Below are 18355 nucleotides of genomic sequence, written 5' to 3'. Positions count from 1 at the left end.
CAAGAAGAATAACCTCCCTGCACTTGCACTTGTGTAGTTCTTGCTGTCTTCAAAAGCAAACATTGCACAATCTACAGCCATAATACTACAGTAATTCTCTCCATTTCCTAGGAGGAGGAGGAGGAGGAGGAGGAGGAGGAGGAGGAGGAGGAGGAGGAGGAGCACTGACTTCCTCTACCAAACATCCAGTTTACTCTCTGAAAAGTGGCTCCTTTATGTTTGACCCTGAAGCTGCCTGAACTAGCTAGACAGGAAGTAATGCTTCATTAACAAACAATGGGCTATCAACAGCCCTCAGGAACAACTAGTCAAAAATCAATCAGCTGCATTAATCACTCATCTCTTTGTTGATATCTTCAAATCCTTTCAAATTCTCCTTTCAACATCTGATTGCTTACCCCATGACTCATTGTAATCAAAAGCTGACAGCATATGATTTAATTAGCTACAACTGTCCATTATATTGATGTGAAGTTAAGTGCACATCAAAATACTTTGCATAATAATTAAAAATTAATCCTTCTACATTTCTTAAAAAATCCCATTGGGTGCCAATAGGTGAACTGGACAAATGTTAATACAAATTATTTTGTTCAAATTGTGGAGGCAAATACGATGGAGCTTTGAAGATTGCCGTTGTTTTGACAATTATTATGGGATAGAAACAGTTATGATTAGTAAGGGGAAAAAAACTCCTCTTCCTGCAAATTAGAGAGTGGATGTGTCTTGAATTTTATACAATGTTTCTTTAAAGTATCTGTCAAATTTCAAATTCTTATTTGTATGTTATGGACAAATACATTTAAGAACTTTTTTCTGTTTTCTTTGAACTGCAAAGCTTATTTAAGTCCTAGGTTTTAACAAACCATCCAGACTCAGCTGATCAAAGAAAGATCCAAGCATACACAGAAAGATGTGTACAGGTTTGACAACTCATGAGGGAATTTCAGATGAAGACATGACAAAGAAAATATCTTGTTGACACAAAGATGCCATGTTGCTATAAGCTTAATACTAGAGATTGTAAGTAGACGCTAAGAAAATAGAAATTATAGGAATATTTTCTAGTACTATTTTGACAGTGCTTCAAGCCTGCCCAGTTTACTTTGGAAGATAATCCACTGGCTAGCTACCAGATTTGACTTTCTGGAGATCTGCCTGTTGGACTGCTAGTGCCCTGGCTTTGCCCTACTTTGGAAGTAGGAGATTGAGTAAGTATTGTGGCAGCTGCTAGCCCAAGGGTTGGGGGATTAGTGAGGGAAATGTTGAATTTATTTTTTAAAAAAACATTTATATAGCTGCCCATCTTAAAAGCAAAATCTGGGTGGCTTACAATCCAGGAATGAAACAATGTATGCAACAATAAAAGCAAAAGAAACAATAAATCCAAGAACAAAAAAATCTGGTGCCACAACCACACTTCTTGATTCAGACCAAAATATTCTCATTCTGCTCTGACCCCACCCTATCCCAATGTTTGGGAATGGAGCCAGGTCTTAAATGCCAGGTTTTAAAGGTTAAAAGGGTGGGAGCTTGTTGGATCTCAAGGAGGATGGTGTTCCATAGGTCAGGAGTTGCAATGGAAAAATTATACTTCCAAAGACCTGCAAAGTCACAATGTTTAAGGAAAGGGACCTGGAGCAGGCCTATCCTATCTGTTCTGGTGAGATGGGCAGGTACTCTTAGGGAGAGGCTATCCTATAGACTGACCTAATTCCATGCCATGTAGGGCTTAAAAAGTGGCAAGCAGCACTCTGCACCATGGGAGACAATGCAGCCTGCATAAGACAGGGGTCCCCAACCCCCGGTCCATAGACCAGTACTGGGCTGCAGCATGCCAGCAACCAGGCTGCAAAATAAGCAAAGGGCCATCCATGAGATGCAGGCAGCACACAAAATCACGCACCCTCCGGTCCACAGAAAAACCTCTCTCCACGGAACCAGTCCCTGGTGCCCAAAAGGTTGGGGACCTCTGGCATAAGAGACATATAATCTGGGTGAACCTAGGGATGCCCAGCACTGCACATGCCACTGCATTCTGATCTAGCTGCAGTTGATCCAGGGATGAGTAAACATTAGACTGAAGGTACCTGTGCATTTGTGTGCATGTGGGAAATTGTGTTAGATTGAAAAACCTACCACTGTTCTGTAGTTGCTGAATGTGATATACAGATGCAGATTGGAGAGTGCTGCTGGCTGGTGCATACATGGCTAACAATTTAATGATTAGTTGATTAGACATGCCTTCATTTGGCATCTAGACGGGAGCAACTAAAGAGTTTCGATTCATGCTTCAATCATCTCACCTGTTAATTTCCAGCATGTACAACAGGAGACTACCCTTGAAGACCACCCTGGCAACTGCAGCTGGTCCAGGATGTGGTGGCACTGACAGTGATTACTTTGTGTACCCTTGTAACATTACTGTTGTCATATGAGCTGCTCTGGTGAAAAGTTATCAGTAAGTTTCTAGGTGAAATTCAAGGTGCCAAAATGTTACCTTCCAGCTATCTGAGTGACTTTCTGTCCCATTGCTTCTTGTCCATCCTGTATGTTTAATACAGTAACATGCTCTGGATCCCATGTTTAAAGCAAAACTGTTCTTTATCTTGATATCTCGCCCTGGAACAGTAGGATCCCCTGGAGGTTTGAGTTGCTCCCATTCTGCTGTGCTTCAGGAGAGTCTTGAAGACTTGGCAAGACCCTCTCTAATCCAAAGGCTTTCTAGTTCAGTGGCAAAGGCTCTGGATTACATGGAATGTATCAGTCCACCTCAACAAGTTCATTATTGTGTTGGGTATGATGAGTTCCTGGTTTATAGCCCTTTGTGTTTGTTTTATTGTACAGCACTGGGTTCTGTTGTTAATTTTTATGCCACCCAGAGTCACCATGAGCTGGGTGGCTTTTTAAATAAACAAATAAACAACTCACTTATAAATAAATGGCAAATAAATAAACTACTTTACTCAAATGTAAGTCTTCATCTGATCAGTAAGAGCTGCTCCTAATAATCAATGTACTTAAGATAGCAGCTGTCATGTGAAGAGCAGGTAATGATCTTTGGAAAGAAGTTAATTGCTCTGATAATCAATGGTTTAAATAAGGTGTATTTTTATCTTTGTGAAGGTATTGCCTTTACATTTACAGCTTTACCATATAAGCATAAATAGTTTGTCAGAATACTGGAATACTCTAGAACACTAAAGCTGAATTATTTTAAAATAATTAAACCCAAATCCTTTGAAGGACCCTAAGCTTAATAAAAAGCATAGATAATCAGATGGAACCTCACAAATCTTATCTCTAAAGGCCACAGCCCAAAAAACATTTCTCTCCAGAAAAGTGAGCTAATGCAATACAAAATTTGGCCCTGGGATTTAAAGACTTGTAAATCAAACCATTCTCACTGGACTGTATATATAAAATATTTCACAATTAACTTCTAACCTCTCACATAGTTGAAGTAGTTATATTCACTCCCTTTTTTTCTTTGATGTTTTCTTTTTTTATACCTGTATTCAACATGATAGGAAAACTGCCAAATTGCCCTTTCCTTTTCTTTCCATCCTCCATTTTTAAATCAGTTATGTATTTATTTAAACTACAACATTAGGCTAGATAAGAGGCAACATAGGAATGTTTTCTTTTCTTCCTCCCCCCAAAAGCACATAAAACAACAACAAACCTTACTCAATTAGGCTACAAATGGAACCTAAAATACTTCAAACAACAGCAAAATGCTATTCGCCTAAAGTTAAATCCAGTGAACCTGAATGAAAATGAAAAGAAACTTATTGGGAGTTTCAGATGCTGCAATCTTGAAACTATAACTAAGTAATACATTTGATGGACCTCATTTGAATTTACTCCTAAGTAAACCTGCTCAGGATTTCACAATTCATAAATAAGATTTGGATGATTATCTTCTCCAGCTTATCTTAGACTCTTCTAACTTCTATCTTTAAAAGAATAATGGAAACGAATGAGTCAATAATCACTTCCTGGAAAATGTGAAAAGCATTGTAACAATACCCAGTTTTCTAATTCTTGTTGACAGGCACAGAGGTTCAAAAAATATAGCCTGACTTCATCTGAATTGCTTTTTAACTAAAAGATTAATTTCATAATCAGTGGTATATAGGATGTCAAAAATTATTGATTATGCCTGCCAAATCATAACCAAAACGACATTCCTACATAATTCTTATTTTCTTTTAGGCTCCTACATTCTCCAAGGCCCCTATATTTTGGAAAATAATGTAAACACTGCAATTCACGAAGTACAAATAATGTATTTTTGTCAAGTGGAAAGAGAGAAAAGAAACCAACTCCCATGTGTTACACATTCAAAAGTGGATTAATTATTTCCAGGATTTGATTGTGTGTTGTCTACTTCTACACTGAAGAATCTTACAACTCATCACACTTAATGAGATGAGGTCATTCTATATCTTTGAAGAAATGGCTTTTTGACATATATTTAAAGCCAAGAATAGAAAATAGTGATATTCATATAATGTAAACATGGCAAGAGAATTTGTGGAAGGTTAAAATTGGCTTCTATATAAATTAAATTCAATGCCTACTCAAAGGACTTATTTACAGTTTGGACAGTTTGGATAAACCTCTGAGTTGTCTAGTTCCTATAGATTTCAAGATGGCTTATAATCAACATAACAAAACATAAATGAAAACAGTTGAGTAACCTAAATATCATCTCACTGCTGAACAACCAGGTTCTACTTGCAGCTGGTTCCAACCACCTAGCATCTCCCCCTTCATTGAAGCCTCTTTGATAGAACACTATCTTAATACTGTGTTGGCATGGCAATTGGAAAGGGACCAAAGTGGCCATTGGGATGGGGAGGTTATTCCATATCAAAGGCTCCATGCCCAAGAGGACCTGCTTTTGGACCCCCATCCATTTCTCATTTCAAAGTTGGAAACCATTGAATGCTGTCCCAGCATTCTCTCTACACATTTGTAGAGAGCCACGGAGATGACGTCATGAAGGGCAGAAGCATTCCTTAAACCCTGGAATAGGACATGCCAGGAAGAGATTCAGGCTGGTTCCTCCCTGACTGAATGGACAAAAAAGGGAAAGTTAAACACAAGAGTAAAGGTAAAAGTTTCCATATCCAGTTGTGTCTGACTCTAGGGTGCCATTTTTTGGCCGAGGGTGCCAGTGTTGTTTGAAGACTTTTGTGATCATGTGGACAGCATAGATATACACCAAAGACACATGGAACAGTTTCCTCCCCACAAAACGGTACCTATGTATCTACTTGCATTTGTATGCTTCCAAACTGCTAGGTGGGCAGGAGCTGGGGCAGGAACGGGAGCTCACCCCATTGCACAACGCTTGGGCTTGAACCCAGGCACTCAGCTTTCCAGCTGACAAGCTCAGTGTCTTTAACTGAGGAAGAAGACTTGTGAAATTCTGCTACTACAGACTATCTCACAAAAGTCTAGCCTTCTTGTGGAGTCGGTTTCATGAGCTGATCTACATCATAGAGCTGACAATATTAGTTAAAGCTATCTGGAGCAGACAGTTGTTAGAAAGTAATACAAGTGCAAACGTTAAACAGCTTTATAACTAGCATTCCTAGCAGCAGCCATAAATTTTCCAGTAGCCAGTACAGCTCTTCCCAAATTGGTAGCTTGCTATTTCCTAGTAAGCAAGACATTTCAGCTTCAGCTTCTTGCATCACTTTTGAAGGTAGCTCTGCATGCAGTGACTTGCAGCAATTCAAGTTCCTATCACACTCAATCTGGGCAACCGTGAGCAAGGCTAATCTGGGCTATTTTCGAACTATCAGAATAGGTGATCAGTGGTGGGATTCAAATATGTGAACAACCGGTTCTCTGTATGGATGCCGCTTCCAGAACTCCATTCTGGGCCTGGGCAACAAAAAATTAGGTACTGGTTCTACCGAAGTGGTGCGAACTGGCTGAATCCCACCACTATGATCATAGCAAAAAGGGAACACCACACTTACATAAACTTAATAGGTCCCTACAGGAAATTGGGTAGGGGCTTGCTATTGCACACTCGTCTTTTATCCACCACATTTATATTATTTAAATTAGTTTTCAGGCTGGAACAGGCAGAAACAAATCTGCAAAGGTTTTCAGATTATATTATTAAAACATTGTGTGAGACACACTTAGAAAAAAGTGACATCTGAATCACGGAGCCAATTTAAACATGTTCTCTCTGATGTGGTATAGCCCCAAACAGTAACTGTACCTCTTCGGGTTCCATTTATGGAATCTCTTTTATGAATAAGCTCCTCCATCAACACTATTTCCCACATTTTATATTTACAGAGAAGCCTAACTGTTGGATACAGTACTTTGACTTTCTTTCTTTCTTTCTTTCTTTCTTTCTTTCTTTCTTTCTTTCTTTCTTTCTTTCTTTCTTTCCCCACAAAGAGGCAGAAAAATTGTGCAAAAAACACTGTGATGTCAGAAGCAGAATCTGCCCTGTGTCACCATTTGCTGATTGCAAATGTCAGTAATTGAATAAATTACACCATGAAGAATGTTCCCATGAGTCTCTAGCACTTATTTCTTTGGATTACTATTCCTTGCTGTGAAAAATCATGGGTGCCTTGAGATCAACATATTATTAGCATAGAGGATTTATTTCTACCCTGGAATATAAAATGATTTCTGAGAAAATTTATCACAATTTATTATTCTTAAACTACATAATTTTCAGTAAAGTCATTTTTCCTACTGATTCAATCCAAGTATATTTCCTGACCTGAAAATACTTTTGAAAATATCAATGGTATATTTTTATTTCACATAGGGAAAAGCTGGCCATGTTGAATTACAATTCCTCTTTATATAATCATACATGAAGCATTAAATGATGAGTATATTATATTTGAAATGTTTTCCTTGTTCTTAACTTTGTAAAAGAAAAAAGAAAAGAAGTGCCTAATTTGGCATTAGATCCTAGTGTGTTGATTATTACTACTTTGAATTTTCACCAAGTTTCTCTTTTTGAGTCAGTCGAATTAACCTATTCTTATTTTCAAGCATTATAACATTACTGAACTTAACAGGTATAAAAATGTAAAACCAGGTTGGAAGATAGAAACCAGTAATAAAGGAGATACTGAGATGTACAAAACATCATCTAGTGAGGAGATTCTCTATGTGTAAAGTTTCACAAAGATTCACGTATTCACTGTGCAGCCCCGAAACACAAAGGAACAAAAATCTGATAGACGTATCTACATCTGGTAACTACATCAGCAGCTAATTCATCTACCAAGGGACTGGAAAATTGGCTGTTGGATAAACTAGCTAATAAATGTCATCTGCTTCTGACTAAACTAGGAGGAGTTTCTGCAGGGTGTTCAGATGACCAGTCTCTTCCTACTCCATTTAAAATGCCTTTGAGATTGATCTGCCATCTATTTAAATATCAAGACACTATAAACATGGTTATGTTCATAGTGTTGAGAGTTTAGAGCTTACAGAGACATCATCACCTTGCTCTTTTTGGCTAATATCTAAATGCAGAGAATTAGCAACCAATTAAATCTAGTTTACTAATTTGACCCGCCTCCCGGTTCAGTTTTCACTGTGTCCATACCTAAAATATTCCTTTCCTCTCTTCAGAAGGAGGAAAAGAAATAAATAGCTAGTATTTTTCTTCTTCTAAGCTCCATGTGGTCCTATGCATAGATTTGTCTCTTGCTGCATCAATATCTTCAGTTTTGAGAGGAAACTGTGCAAAGGGAGGCAGATTGCATCAAACACCATTGTAAGCCTTCCTACTTACAATGGTGTCAAATATCTGTTGCCTTGATTCCTAATGTGATATATCAACATTTCTGCAGTTCAGTTTCTTTTTCTAATCATGACACATGTACCTATGCTGGGTTACCAAACCTGGAAGGAAGGGTAAGCCACGTTTCCAGGCAATTCCAATATGCAGTAGCAAAACTAATTTTGGAATTAGTTTTAGTGCCTCGAAATGACATTTCCTTGACCACGTAACTATAATTCTATCATATCAGGAAATAGGAATGCATCAAATTATACAGTGTGATCAATGGGGATCTCATAAACCCCCCCCCCACTGTCTTCCCTTAGAAAATCTGTGTCTAAATTTGTACTTGTACAGTCTGAATAAAAGATCATCTAATGAACAATCCTCTTTATGTAACAGATAAAACTCACAGTGACTCAGTTTGTACATCTTGCCATTGTTTACTCTTTGGATTATGGAACTGCAGCAGATAGGATCACAAGGAAGGGCTCCTATGAAGCATTAAGGTCACATCGCTTTACTTATTAAATTTATGAGTATCACAGTCTAAATATTGTGATGGGATTAGAGTAATACTAAGAGCCAGTTTTCCATGAGATGAGCATGAAGTTCAGAATTTCTCAACCAACTCCATGGAAAAAGAATTAAGTACTTACTTGAAGCAGTTATCGCAATAAATATTTCCTGTAGTCTCCTTGATTGTGCGTTCAGAAACAAAAGCTGGATATTCAGTGTCACAAGGCTCTAGGGTTTGCTTCAATCGCTGAGCTAAAGAAAATAAGAGAGACTGAAGGGTTTTGATAATAACTTATTTTAGAGTTCTTCAGTGTGAGATGCTGTATCAGTGCTTTGGACCTTGTGAAATCATTACAGTGCTTCTGCCACCCTGTGATTTATGCTGGTAATGCATAAGATTTATTTTATAATTAAAAAAGACACTTATAAGAAGACACAAAGTACTAAAAGATATTCTTACAATACATGACTCTAATTATAGTTTGGCCATAAGAAAGAGATAGAATATTGATTCAGTGGTAACTGCATACATGAATAAATTTAATAGTTGTGAACGTATCAGCAACAATATAGACGTACTTAGTAGAATTGAAGGGTATTTCATAGTTATTCCTACCCTTACTTCTTAAAAAAAAAAAAAAAAAACCTAGTTAGCCATGGGAAATTATGGCAGTACTGTTCTCAGTTTGCATCTGACAAGAGTGGTATTAAGACCATACTTCGTATTTGCAATAAAACTGTATAATTTACTCACTGCTGCATTGAAAAATCAAATTTATTTAATTGCTTAACCTCACCCCTCCCAATCTTAAACTTGTTTGGATAAGTTTTAAATCTATTATTTTTAATATTCTCCTTCTTGCTGTTCTTTGCGTTACTCCCATCATATCACGAGGTCCGCAGTTTTGCATTTCGCCCACCACTTCATCCACTTATTATTTTTAACATTATTAGTTTAAAATTTGTGTCGTGTTGATATCCAGTTACTTATACTGTTGCTGTCATTATTTTAAGTAACTTCTTCCCTAGTGTGCATTACAAGGCTATAGACTGTGCAAAAAGTACATACCATCTGCTGCCATGTCCCTACCCAGTTATCTATTACTTAAAATATTGACCAATTATGACAGTTCTGTCACAGGAGACACATGAAAATCAATGCTCCAGGTTGGTGCCAACTAGCTTAACATTCACTGACTGCTGTGGGTCTATATTAAATAGGACTTAAGTTTGGATCCAGTCCAAATTTCTTTCACTTGAAGTCAAGGTAAAAAATTAAAAGAAAATCCCACATCCTTGAGTTTTTTTATTTTAGTTTTTCTTCAAAACCAATATATATCCATGCCTGCTAATTGTGTCTATTTGTATAGTGATAAGGAGTACCTGGTGCCATAGAATTATTGAACTTAATGTCTGAGATTCCTATGATCAGCATGATTAACAGATGCCATATATTCTTTACTCAATTTTTCACAGTAAAAAATAGGATGCAAATAACTGTGAATATTTTCTTTCCATTTTGCAAGCTATATTCAGGAACCACCATCCTTTTCCAACCCAGCCAAAAAAGAGAAAAGGAAAAGAAAGATTCAAGGTGTATTAACTGCTGATTTCATAAATCTCATTAGGATGGGATAAAACAACTTGCTCTCTGATTTTTTGGATCTGTGCTGGTAACCATCTCTCCTATGACTGCCAGCTCATTCAATTGACTATAAACATCAACTGCATTAAAATTATGCCTTTCTTGTGATCAGGATGAGGGGATACTTTGCAGCCTCCTAGTAATTAACAAAAGGGAGCAGATGACGTATGTAATTATATGCCCAGCTTCCAGTGTAAAAAGTAAAAGGCAGTATCGTTATCTTCTGAGGTAATGGCAAACCTATGTCCTTACGGAAAGAAGGCTGCAAGTTAATAATATAGCTGCAACACATATTTATTTCTAATTCTTCTAAAACAAAGAGTTGTGGGTAGCAAACCATTTCACTGGACAGTGTGAGAGAGTGTAAAACACGTCATTTGTAATAGTCATTATAAAGGTGCAGGGATGCCTTTGAGACAGTGTTGATTCCTGGTGACTACTCTGCAGTTTTCCTGGCAAGATCTCAGAAGTAGTTAGCCATTGCTGGCTTCCTAGGGTTAAAAGAGAGAAAGACTGGCGCAAGGTCACCCAGGTTGTGTCTAGGATGGAACTAGAACTCACAGTTCCCAATTTTTAGCCTGGTGCCTTAAACATAACCAACCAAATTGGCTCTGCATACATGTTTATACTGCAATCGATTCAAATCCAGGCACTAGGGGAGCAAAATTTCAACTGGTTCTGAGGAATGCTTCTTTTCCTTTTTCCTTAAGACTGGTAAATCATGCAAGAATATTACAGTGATCACATAAGATTTTTTTAAAAATTATTTATTTAGTTCCCATAGTTGCCCATCTCAACCAAGTGGCTCTGGGCAGTGAGCAGGATGATGCAGTGTGCCTTGCATTGCCTTGGGTAGCTCTTTGAAAAGTCACCAAGATGATTTCCTTTTCAGTAGAGTGTGCCATAAAAAATTGCTCTACCCAAAAGCCATATTAGCCATTTACTTATGAATGTCACCAATTGCATACATTAAATTCCACCAGAAACCGAAACCACAAAAACCAATGGATGTACTTAATTTGCTCCTTGTATTAGGCACCCGCCACTAAGGAGTAGGAATTCATTTTTCTATTTCACTTCTGCCTAGATTATTTTTGTATTGGGTGCATAGGACTTACACAGAAGCTGCAGAACTCTGGATGGAAATACAGACTTTTTTGCACTGGGAATGATTCTTGCAAGACTAGCGTAGTGACTGTCTCTCCCATGCTTTTCTAGCAATGTCAGAAGCTTCATATCATCTCCAGGAAACTTTAATTGGTTTACTGCAATCCCAGTGTTTGAAAAAATTAAACACAATGCAGTAATGTTCACATCACTGAGATAGTTTTAGAAAAACTTTCTAGGATCAAAAACTGTTGTTAAACTGTTCTACTTCAAACTCAAAAGAAAATAATTTTCTCTTTTGTGCGTACCTTTAGAAAAACTGGAAGTTCCTTTGTACCTCAAGCTTTGTGGAATATTGACTTCTTATAAAAGCAAATAACACAGATGTTAATATATCTGTTAATATACATTATTCTTACCCTTTGCCATAAGATCCGAATGCCACCAATTGCATAGATTAAATTCCACCAGAAACCTAAGCCACAAAAATATATTATTTGATTATATCTGGCAAGTTCATACCATTAACTGTCAGTAATAATTTTTTTCCAGCATGTTCAAAAACAGACATCAAGCTAAGCTCATGATGAGATATTGTCTGCTATAGTTGTACATTTTCTCCCAGCTGAATTCATTTTACAATTTCAAATTCTGTTGAAATTGGTATCTCTGTTGGACTGTTCTGTAGCCAAGAATTTTATTTAAAAAATACCTTATTGCAGTTTCTAGTGCATGACAAGTTGCAGTAGCTATTTCTCCAGTACAGAGAACACATTGATTGTGGGATTAAAATCTATGATGCATACATTCAATCCTTAGGCAGGCAAAATCTCCAATTCCCACAATAGGCTCATAAACAGAGAAATATTATTTCTCATTTTGTCAGCAAATGACAAAACTTTCTCATACAAAAATACAACATTCCCATGAAAATGTGTCAGCTTCAAGTCATGCTTATGTGAAGACTAAAGTCAATGGCAATAGCTTTTAAATGTTCACATTGAAAGGAAAAATGGTTATCATAAACAAGCAACCTAGAACATTTTCTGAACTTTACCTTCTAATACCCATATTGTTTTGTATAGTCATCATCAAGGTTTAATTCTATTTTAAATTTTGCAGATTTAGTTTGCAATAAATCATATGCACACACATTCTTTTCCATCCACTATGAGAAATCTCATTTAAATCTACATTGTGAATATCTGTAAAGTAATAAACCTGGTCAATTACAGATTGTTCAATGTCTCCTGCCATTCCTACTCTCCACTAAACAGATCTTAACAAAAATGTTAAAACTCCTTTATGCTTTACTGGTGGGGTCCAGTTATGCAAAAGAAATTACCACTCAAGTGTATAATCCATTTTTACTTTAAAACTATTATGAATTGACAGGAGTTCTATATCATGTGGAAAACAACCACTAGATCTTGCATGAACTTCAAATATGCCAATCACAGGGCTGCAATCACTTAAGAAATTAGAGAACAACAGAAGATCCTCTGAGAAAATACACACATTAATAGCCCACCCAAGCAGAACTGGAATCAGCCAAATATTTATATTACATCTAAGTGCAACCACAGTAATAAATTTAGGCTGCAATCCTATATTTGAATTACCCAGGAGTTAGCTCCACTGAAAATAATAGGATTCTACATTTGAGTAGGCATGTATTGAATTGCATTATTAGTTTATATTTTGGAAATGATTACTGTGAAATCCATAAGGCTTTAAGTACTTTTTAAACCGCTAAAATTATACACTAAGGATTTGAAAGTGTACATAAATTACTCAACTGGTACAACAAGAAGAATGAAAAATGGAAAAGTACGATCTTCAAATCAGAACAAGTTTTACTTACAAGACAAGTTCAGTCACAATCCATTTGACTGCAGCAAAGAAAGCTTTGTAAGGCTGAAGACAAACAAATTACTTAATCAAAAAGCCAGAATGTATAATATGTATATATTAAGTGACAGATGTATATAATGTTTTAAATACATTAATATTTCTACAAATGAATAAAATGCTATGATTTTAGCACAAATATTATTGTGATGTTTATGTGATATAATTATTGGCAAAAAGAGAATTGAAAATAACATGTTGCTTGAAGTTCTATGACTTGTATCACTTCCCAAACTCATTTATTCTATAACTATTACCCCATCATTGATTTACAGCATCTTCTAATGTCACCCAAAAATCATAATGTCCAAAATAACAATAAATGAGGACATATATGACAATCACCTCAATAATGGTTGGAAAGTTTCAAAAAATTCTATACATGAGATATAAATCATATTGTTTTATATGAGATATAACCTATATTGTAAATTCACTTGTTTGCTAGAAAATTTAAGAAGCATTTAGTGAAAGCTTGAACAAATTTGCTGAATTGGACCAACAGCATATTTAACAGTAGCGAATCAAATGTTTCTCAGAAAATTGCAAGAAAGACATTAGGTTAAAATTACATAAATACAGTCTTCCTTCCTACCTCCCTCCCTCCCTCCCTCCCTCCCTGAATTTATCTATGTGCATCTTACTATTCATGGTAGTGACTTTTCATTTTATATCAATCATGTTTTTTATCACAAAGAATATTTGAAAGTTAAAGCAACTGCTTTATTTAATTCATAAACTTAAAAACTGTAGATCAAAATAGTGTAGTGATTAAAATGTGGATTATAGAGGGGAGACACTGGTTCAAGCTCATGAAAGCTCTTATCATTATTTTTCAAATCAATCCAACTCTCAGCCCAACATAATATTTTGTGAGGAAATAAAGAAGGTAGTGGTACATATGCCTTCCTGAGGTCCTAGAGCAGGGGTGTCAAACTCGCAATGTCACGTGACATGTCGTGACTTTTTTTCCATTGCCGGCAATGGGGTAGGCACGGTTTCGCCATGACACATTTGGTCCACAGGCCGGCAGTTTGATACCCCTGTCCTAGAGGAAAGGTGAGATATTAATCAAATGAATCAGTAGTAATTGTTCCTACTTTATAGCACTTTTTATTTTTTTAAACAAACCCATCCTAATTTTGATCCAGCAATTATTATACTGATGATTTATTGTTATAATACAAGAAAATATTCATGTTTTATAAGTTGGCCAGAAACAAATATAATATTGTTGTTAAAATTCCTGATTTTCCAGCTAAATGAGAATTATGGTACAATTTTATGCATCTATTCCAAAACACATCCTATTGTGATCAAAGGTATTATTCCAGGAAGAGTGATACAAGAATGTAATCCCACAATATATGAAATGCTTACTGTTCTATAAAAGGTTATGTATTTATAGACAATTTACAAATCCAGGATGCAAGCATACATTAGGGACAAACATGTTGAAAAGTCTTCAACGTTCATGTGAGCTAATAGTTTAAACCAGGGGTCTTCAAACTCAGCCCTTTTATGACTCATAGACTTCAATTCCCAAAATTCCTCAGCCAGGAGTTTGAAGACCCCTGGTTTAAACAATTACCATAATGTTTTGTTGGACACCATAAACACTGATCTAGGAATAAAGGTCATTGATACTTTGATAAGGATATATAAGATTAGAAATAAATGACAATGTAATAATAAGCAGTAGAAGAATACTTACATCCAATAAGGTATGGGCGCTATCACTACTCTCTTTGGTTGTTCTACACATGGCTTGGTAGTCATACAGAGTAATTCTATAGAGAAGAATAGAAAACTGCTTGACTAGAAGGGAAAAAATAAATTGAAAAATAATGTGAAACGCAACAAGATTTGCCCACAAGGCAAAAATAGCAATAGCATTTTTAAAGGGAATGGTTGGATTATAGAGGTAATACAAACTCAGATTAAAAAAAATAAAATGTAAAGAAAAAATGTGTAAGTCTAAGGACTGAATAAAACTGTCAGGAAAATAAAACTGTCAGACTGAATATTAAACTGATTCACAAAACAGAAATATGCATTTAAAAATGAAAATATTGGTTTCTGCTCCTTTAGCAACTCTAAAAACAGTAACACTGAAGTACTAAAATAATTTATAAATAATTTAAATAACACATATTAGAATGTCTAATGGTGTTATTTGACTTTTTCTAGAATTAAAAAAATGTATTTTGTGCTATCTGATGCTTCAAAATAGTCTGTCACATTCCATATGCATTCTCTCTAGATATATTTGTGTAAAAGTGAAGAAAAAATGAGATGCATAGTTGTAAAAGAAAATCATGTAATTTTCAGTGAATTGAATGATTATATTTAGCAAGTTGCTTGTTGTCAACTATATATATATATATATTTATTAAGGTATTTATAGAATCAAAGACCTATTTGATATCCAAAATCTGACAAAGCTGGTGAAAAGATTACTTAGATCAGTGGCCCCCAACCTTTTGGGTGCCAGAGATCAATTCCATGGAAAGCATTTTTTCCACAGACTGAGGTGTGTGGCTTCATGTGCTACTTGGATCTCGTGTGTGTGTGTATGTGTGTGTGTGTGTGTGGATAGGGACACTTGACTTAGGATAGATCTTCCCCAATTTTGACAAGCCCTCTTCCACTGTGATAGGATGATTTTAATCTATTCTCAGATATTTTGAAATCTCATAGTTGCTCTTTGCCAAAAACAGTTCAGTCAGGACATTATATTTATTCTATGCAAATTAGCTATAACGTTTTAGCCAAAGAATCTGAACATTAACAACCTGAATGTGTAATTTAAATGCATTGAGTTGCATTGGGTTTTGTTTGCCTACATCAAATGAAGTGAAGTTAATGCAGAAATAAATTGGCTTGGCGCATGTTAACAAAAATGACAGAATCATATTGCTGTAAGCCATAATCTTTTAAATAGAACTACATATTTAGTTCAATTACCCTGAATAAGCCAAATTGTTCACATTATTTTCTAAAACAGCTTACTATTTCATTGGCTCACATGCTTTCATGAGAATTAAAACACAGAAGGATTAAATTTGATGCACCTTATGTACAGGTATGCATTATACAGGTTTGATTTTACCCACCTTGAGATTGTCCTTCAACAGAGTTGACTTAAGGAGCAAGATTCTGTTTTAACATTAGAAGACCTAAGAATTGTCTCACACATGGGCTGGGGAGAAGATGAAGGCAATGTCGTATAATTATGGCAGAAAAAAAGATGTTGCCATTCATGTTTGTGCCATGATTAGGTACCCAACTTTTACAGCTATAACATACAAACTGAATAGCTTAGATGGTAGTTTATAAAATGCACTTTTTATATTCCAGTTTCCTGGATAACTGAAAAATTAGTTAAAATGAGAAACATTTTTTTTATTTTATTTACAAGACTTATATGGCCACAGATAATTACTCCAGGCAGCTCACAACAATCAATAGAAAGAGAAATAAAGCCAGCTTGGTGACTTTGGGCCAATAGCTCTTTCTCAGCCCATCCCACCTCACAAGGTGATGGTGCAGAAAATAGGAGGAGAAAGTATTATGTACAGCAAGCTTGTCAAACTCACGATGTCACATGACGTCGCTCAATGTATCACAACTTTTTCCTCATTGCCGGCAATGGGGTGGGCGCGGTTTCGGCATGACACATCCGGCCCGCAGGCCGGCAGTTTGACATGCCTGATGTACAGTATGTTCATTATTTTGAATTACTGATACCCACAACTTCTGGGTACAAGTCGTTCCGCTGATTAATTGTTCTTACTGTCAGGAAATTTTTCCTTAGTTCTAGGTTGCTTCTCTCTTGGGTAATTTCCAAACATTGTCTTGCTTCTGGTGCTTTGGAAAATAGTGACTCCCCTTCTTTGGGGCAACCACTCAAATATTGGAACACTGCTATAATATCCACACACGCCCCGGGTCCTTCTTTTCACTAGACTAGACATACCCAATTCCTGCAACTGTTCCTCACATATTTTAGCTTCCAGTGCCCTAATCATCTTTGTTGCTCTTTTCTGCACTTCTAGAGTCTCAACATCTTTTTTATGTTGTGGCGACCAAACTACATGCAATATTCCAAGTGTGGTCTTACTGAGGCTTCATAAAATGGTACTAATACTTCACGTGATCTTGATTCTATCTCTCTGTTAATGCAGCCTAGCACTGCATTGGATGTTTTGGAAACTGCAATAGCAATAGCACTTAGACTTATATACCACTTATATATCTGCATCCGGAGGCTGTGAATGCTCCAGCACTGGAAGTCTCTAAGAAGAAACTGGACAGCCATTTGTCTGAAATGGTATAGGGTTTCCTGCCTGAGCAGGGGGTTGGACAAGATAACCTCCAGGGTACCTTCCAACTTTTATTATTATTATTATTATTATGGATCATCGCACAGTCAGCCAGATGTTCAGACTGGATTTGGCATTTTGTCTACCTATCGAGTCCTTACCCAGGACCTGGGATAGGCAGATTTGGATGTTTGATGGTATTACAGATATCGTCGCAGGATGGAAGCAGTTCCTAGTAAGGCCGCCTTTTGCAATTGACTAATAGCGAATTTTTCAATGCCAATTGTGTTCAAGTGGTGCTCCAGTTGTTTTGGGATTGCACCCAAGGAGCCTATGACTATTGGTACTACCCTTGCTTGCTTTTGCCACAGTCTTTCTATTTCTATTTGTAGGTCTTTGTATTTTGTTATCTTCTCCAGTTCTTTCTCGTCTATTCTGCTGTCTCCAGGCACTGTCACGTCCACTATCCAGACTTTTTGTCTTTCTTATCGACAATTGTTAAGTCTGGGGTGTTATGTTGCAGGTGCTTGTCTGTTTGAATTCTGAAGTCCCAGAGCAGTTTAATTTTATCATTTTCTATGACTTTCTCTATTTTATGATCCCACCAGTTTTTGCTTACAGGCAAATGATATTTTTTGCAGATCTTCCAATGCACCATTGTTGCTACTTTGTCATGCCACTGCTTGTAATCAGTATTATTATTATTATTATTATTATTATTTGAAGCCCTCTTTAAGTGGTTTACAGAGTCAGCATATTGCCCCCAACAATCTGGGTTCTCGTTTTACTGACCTAGAAGGATGGAAAGCTGAGTTAACCTTGAGCTGGTGACAATTGAACTGCCGAACTGCTGGCAGCTGGCAGTCAGCAGAAGTAGCGTGCAGTACTGCATTCTATCCACTACACCACATTGCTGGCTCATATTTAAGTGACTGGAGTCCACTAGGACTCCAAGATCCCTCTCACAGTTACTATTGTTGAACCAGGTACCACCTATACGATACCTGTGCTTTTCTCACCATTGAATTTAATTTTGTAAGATAGGGCCCAGTGTTTTAG

The 18355-nt window shown here is 36.5% G+C and overlaps 1 protein-coding gene across 3 annotated transcripts in view; it reads right to left on the bottom strand.

The window, feature by feature from the left end:
* The window catches only part of LOC120311133 (voltage-dependent calcium channel subunit alpha-2/delta-3-like), a 55710-nt gene extending 39298 nt beyond the window's left edge, over positions 1-16412 (bottom strand). The window contains exons 1-5 of one of the 3 annotated variants that reach the window (XM_039350308.1): positions 16088-16412; positions 14686-14789; positions 12925-12977; positions 11480-11535; positions 8449-8560 (exon numbers count right to left, since the gene is read on the bottom strand). In XM_039350308.1, the coding sequence (XP_039206242.1) occupies positions 8449-8560; positions 11480-11535; positions 12925-12977; positions 14686-14736 (272 nt within the window). In that variant the 5' untranslated portion in view covers positions 14737-14789; positions 16088-16412. Of the gene's footprint in view, positions 1-8448; positions 8561-11479; positions 11536-12924; positions 12978-14685; positions 14928-16087 lie in introns of those variants that run through there. The other 2 variants (XM_039350309.1, XM_039350307.1) reach the window with 2 other exon arrangements.
* Between the last annotated feature and the right edge of the window lie 1943 nt (positions 16413-18355).

This window comes from Crotalus tigris, unplaced genomic scaffold (assembly GCF_016545835.1).
Source record: "Crotalus tigris isolate CLP2741 ecotype Arizona unplaced genomic scaffold, ASM1654583v1 scf7180000018319.300238, whole genome shotgun sequence".
Taxonomy (NCBI): domain Eukaryota; kingdom Metazoa; phylum Chordata; class Lepidosauria; order Squamata; family Viperidae; genus Crotalus; species Crotalus tigris.
Note: the sequence above shows the minus strand (reverse complement) of the source record. Positions and strands in the feature narration are given on the sequence as shown.